Source organism: Benincasa hispida, chromosome 4 (assembly GCF_027475165.1).
Source record: "Benincasa hispida cultivar pf3 chromosome 4, pf3_genome.v1.1, whole genome shotgun sequence".
NCBI classification, from domain to species: Eukaryota; Viridiplantae; Streptophyta; class Magnoliopsida; order Cucurbitales; family Cucurbitaceae; genus Benincasa; species Benincasa hispida.
The window spans coordinates 5089976-5095301 of record NC_143481.1 but is presented as its reverse complement, the minus strand read 5'-3'; the positions used below and the strand labels follow the sequence as shown (position 1 = coordinate 5095301).

General features: G+C 34.4%; 1 protein-coding gene across 1 annotated transcript; it reads left to right on the top strand.

The window, feature by feature from the left end:
- Window positions 1-788: 788 nt before the first annotated feature.
- Window positions 789-4955, top strand: LOC120075690 (mitogen-activated protein kinase homolog NTF3). The gene is made up of 3 exons (XM_039029296.2): window positions 789-1439; window positions 1700-2125; window positions 3831-4955. Exons 2-3 carry the CDS (start codon window positions 1703-1705, stop codon window positions 4566-4568), a joined length of 1161 nt encoding a protein of 386 aa, XP_038885224.1. The 5' UTR covers window positions 789-1439; window positions 1700-1702; the 3' UTR covers window positions 4569-4955.
- The last annotated feature ends 371 nt before the right edge of the window (window positions 4956-5326 follow it).

Below are 5326 nucleotides of genomic sequence, written 5' to 3'. Positions count from 1 at the left end.
AGCATTAAGTCAATTGATTTAAGTACATATCCTCGACCAAAATATCATATATACGAATCTCTTCAACTTCACACATTGTTGAACTCGAAAAGGAAAAAAAAGTTATAGGCACAAATTTGAAATTCTTAAAACCATAAAAAAAAAAAAAAAAAAACTCCAAATTAGAACTATGCTAAAAGGATGAAATTATAAACTTTAATAGCTATATGAACCCAATTAAGTAAGTTTAAACCCTTAAGAACTAGTTTCATAATTTTACTATAACAATATCGACAAGTTTATAACCAATAGTCTAATCTAATCTAACAATAAAAATACTATAATCACAAATCTTTTTAAAAAAATTAAATGATAAAAAATACTTCTAAACTTTGTCAAAGACTACTCAATTTTTTCAAAAGTTATAATAGTATTCTTAATATTTCAAAAACCTAACATGTAAGTGTCATTCTTTAACTTAATTAAATAAAGTTCATTCATGTGAAATTTTCATTAAACATTCTAAATAATTGTTACTTAAAAGGTAACTGTGTATCGTTGATTAAAGATTAGTATAAGATTGCAACTACGAAAAAGATATTTTTCATACAAAAAAGTCATATAACATTTTATAATTTAGAAAAAAAGAAGAAAAAAAAATTAAAAAGGAGAAGCTTATAAATCACACAACTTATTCTCAAAAAAGTTGTACACAGAAATTAGTAAATGGAATCGGGAAGGTAAAAATCTGAGCTTTATCCATATCTTTTATGGACATGTTCATAAAATCCACCGGATATTTCTCCATCGACATCAGTGTAAGAAAATGTCAGCAAAAGAAAATGGGTCCCATCAAGAAAGAGAGATTAAAGAAGAAGAAGAAGAAGAAGAAGAGGGTAATAATCCAAATCCACAGAGCATTGATTATATTAAATAACCAAATTGCAATATTTACCAGAGGCGGAATCAAAATAATCCATCAATTCATTCGCATGTCCTTATCGCAGCTGCCTCAGGAGGAGCTGAGACTTGAGACCAAATCTCCTTCCCATCACATGGGGATCAATTTGTTTTGAAACCCCATTAGAAATCATTCTGAGTTCTCGTTGACTGCGACCCATTTCGAAACCCCATCTAATTAGCAAGAAATTTCTACTTCCACTCTCAATTCACTCGATTCCTCGCTTTTTTGCTTCCAATTCGAGCTGGGGTTCTGTTAATTTAAGGGTTTTTCTTCTTTCCCCACTTGGGGTTTCTCTCTTCCTTCTGATTCTATCATGGGATCTACTGCTTTCCACTTTCTTCAAGGTTTTGGGGCTTAATTTGAGCTGGGGCAAGTTTATTTCATGCTTGGAGTTCGTGTGGTTGAAGATACGAGAAAGCGATGTAGCAGGGAACTGAGGACGAGGATTTGACTGATTTTTCTTTGAATTTGCTCGTTTAAGAACAAGTGGTGATTGGTAAGTAATTTTCCCAAAACGGCGTCTATTGTCTTATGTTTTAGTCGAATTGTTTGTCTGTAGTTTTGACTTATAGATCAGTGTTCCTTGTCTGTTCTAATGTTGTACCTTACATCTGTTTGGTTTTTGTTGAGCTTGGTTGTAGCTGATATAGTTGCATGAATGTGTTCTAGATGGTTTTGTTTAATTGTCATAGCTGATTTTGAAGCCATTGATTTATTTAGGAAGTGAATCCTGTTAGTTTTCCTTTGATTTTTCAGGGAATGGCGACCCCTGTTGAGCCTCCAAATGGGGTTAGATCTCAAGGAAAACATTACTATTCAATGTGGCAGACATTATTTGAGATTGATACTAAATATGTTCCCATCAAGCCTATTGGTCGAGGGGCATATGGTATAGTGTGTTCTTCTGTGAATAGGGAAACAAACGAGAAAGTTGCAATAAAGAGGATACATAATGCGTTTGAGAATCGTATCGATGCGCTCCGGACTTTGCGCGAATTGAAACTCCTTAGGCATCTTCGCCACGAAAATGTCATATGTTTGAAAGATGTGATGATGCCTATCCATAGGAGAAGTTTCAAAGATGTTTATTTGGTTTATGAACTGATGGATACTGATCTGCATCAGATTATTAAGTCTTCTCAAACTCTTACCAATGATCACTGCCAATATTTCCTCTTTCAGGTTTGCTATTTTTAGCTTCCTTGGTCCAGTTACTGCAGTGTTACAACTTACATAATTGTTACTTCAAATCTTATCATTGAAAAAGAAAATTCCTTTAGAATCAAATTATCATTTGGCTAATTGATATTATGATATATTTATTTTGATATTAATACATGCATGTCTCCTAGATTATAGTGGTACTGTGTCTTTAATATGTACAGCAAAATATTTCCATTTATTTGTAGAACAGCAACAAATTGTTCTGTTTGTTGCCTTGGTGGTGTTTTAACTGAAACGAGCAGTCACATGTTACTCTAATTTGTTCCCAGCATTGGTGTTATTTAATCACCATATATTCAGAATTTGGAATGGTCAAGTAACTTTTTTACTATTTTGAACATTCACTAATTTATATTTTTACGAAACTGAGATCTACTCAATGTTACATTCTCTTTACCCCGAGCATTCGGTTTTTCTTTTATCATGCGAAATCGTCTTTTTGAGATTAGATTTGGTTGCATCATCAATATCTTTAAACCCATCCTAGCTAATAGAGTTTTATATTGCATCAGTATGGACCCCATTTGATCAGTTGAAAATTGTTGATTATTAAATTAAAAGTAATGAGGGACCGTAAACACCTGACTGTGGCCATGCTCTATTGCCATGCCACAGCCTCTCTAGTTCCCAGTCCAATTTGCATCATTTTGTCAGAATTATTATTATTTGTCTTTCTTAGGTCACTCTATTGCTGTCCTTGAACATGCCAAGTTATGCTGATTGTATTTATCTTTTGCACTAGCTATTCTATATTGAAGGCCTTTTTTATCTAAAAGCTAAGTCAAAATATTAGGTTAAATTATAAATTTAGGCCTAAGCATTTAAGCATTGTATTTATATAGTATCTCAACTTTAAAAAGTTTTAATTACATGAATTTTGTTTTTATTTAGTTATGGATATTTAAACATTGTATTTGGTTACTAAGTTTTAAAAAGTATTAATACATGAATTTTATTTCTATTTATTACTTTCCATGTGTGGCATGCTTATTAGATTAATTTTGGTTGACTTGCATGATGTGACTATCAATTGGATTGAATAATGCCATGCTACGTCAACATTTGATTGATATCAACAAGAAGTGAAATTTTTTAAAGTTCAGAGATTTAATCGACATAATATTCGAAGTTCATAGACTTGGTGTATGGATTCATATCATTATATATTTCTTTTTCGCATGTTGTATTTCTAGGCTTTAGCTGGAATGTACTTCAATAGTCATGATTAGTGTTTTAAAAAGCCCTCTCGAACACACGCCTTGGTGCAAGGTTCAGGTTTGAAGGCGAGGCTCACAAACTAAGACGTTGAAGCCCCAAGGCTCAAAGTCTTCGGCCTTGGGGCTTTTTCATTATTAAAAAAATAGTAATAATTAAGTTTTTTTTCTTCTTTTTTAACTTAAAAAATCAAATTTCCTAAGCCTAAATGTTAAATTTTTTGTATGTCTTCTCTTATTTATATAATACTTTTATATATAGTGTGCCTCACGAAAAAAAAAAAGGCTGCACTTTTTTTGTGCCCTGCACTTAAGTCCTAGAAGCCTATCGTGCTTTATTGCGCCTTGGGCATTAAAAAACACCGGTCATGATGCTAAATTTGTTTAACATTTGAATTCCTTCTTTCATTCACATTTTCCTGCCTACTTATTCAAATTCCTTGATGCAGTTGCTCCGAGGCCTAAAGTATCTGCATTCTGCAAACATCCTACATCGGGACTTGAAGCCAGGGAACCTCCTCGTCAATGCAAATTGTGATCTTAAGATATGTGATTTTGGGTTAGCACGTACGAGCAACGGGAAGAATCAATTTATGACAGAGTATGTCGTAACTCGCTGGTATCGGGCCCCAGAATTGCTGCTCTGCTGCGAGAATTATGGGACGTCAATTGATGTGTGGTCTGTAGGATGCATCTTTGCCGAGCTTCTCGGTAGGAAACCTATCTTCCCGGGTACGGAATGTTTGAATCAACTCAAATTGATAATTAACATACTGGGTAGCCAAAGAGAGGAAGATCTTGAGTTCATAGACAATCAGAAGGCAAGGAGATATATAAAATCCCTTCCATACTCTCCTGGGGCTCCTCTTTCCCGTCTTTATCCGAACGCTCATCCTCTAGCAATCGATCTGCTACAAAAGATGCTTGTCTTTGACCCATCAAAGAGGATTGGTGTAACTGAGGCGTTGCAACATCCTTACATGTCCCCACTGTATGATCCAAACAGCAATCCTCCAGCTCAGGTGCCGATCGATCTTGACATTGATGAGGAACTTGGAGAAGAAATGATACGAGAGATGATGTGGAAAGAAATGCTTCATTACCACCCTGAAGGTCTTGAAGAACACGCAGAAATGACATGTTTCCATCCCGAACCTACTACGAGTAGTACTGCAGTGTATTCTTGACCGAATCTTGTTAGCAATCCAGCTTAGAAGCTTTGCAGGGTGATGATGGTGACAAACAATCCGCTCCTTCCCCATTTCGTTTCTATATCGAATAGCTCGGTAATAATTATCTAGTAACTTCCTTCTGCTGCCCCACCCTCGTCGCCTAGGGAAAAATGGTGGTCCTGTAATAATGAATTAATGTTGAAACAAGCATGCATTAGAGGGTTTTTTTTTTCTGCTACAAGCATGTCTGTCTGTTTGGTATTCAAGAACCTTGTTTGGGCTGGTCTTGTTTGTTCTTGTAAATAGGTCGGTTTGGATTATGGAATCCCTGTTTCTGTCTTTGAATTAGGATGTTTCTTAGACTCTATTTTGCTTGCAATGTTGAGTTTCAATCTTCCCTAATGTTATTGATCCTGAGTAATTACTTTACAAGTGGTTGAGCTTAGAGCAAATAAAAAAGTAGATGAAATTTTTGGTTTAAATCAAATACTAGCGAACTTCCAGAAATGTTTAATATGTTCTTGTGCTATCAATTTTATGTAGGAATATTCATAATGGAGGGGGAGATGGATTATTTTTTTTTTTTTTTTTAAGGATATTAAGGATGTCAATACATAAATACAGTCTTGCCTCTCTACCAAAAGAATAGGGCTTACCAAAGGAATAGGTTGGTTACAACAAAATATCTAACCATTTGTTTTCGTTAGAGTTATTTTTGCATTCCCAAATTAGGGATTTCATATTGTATAAATACATTACCTATGTATATTTCA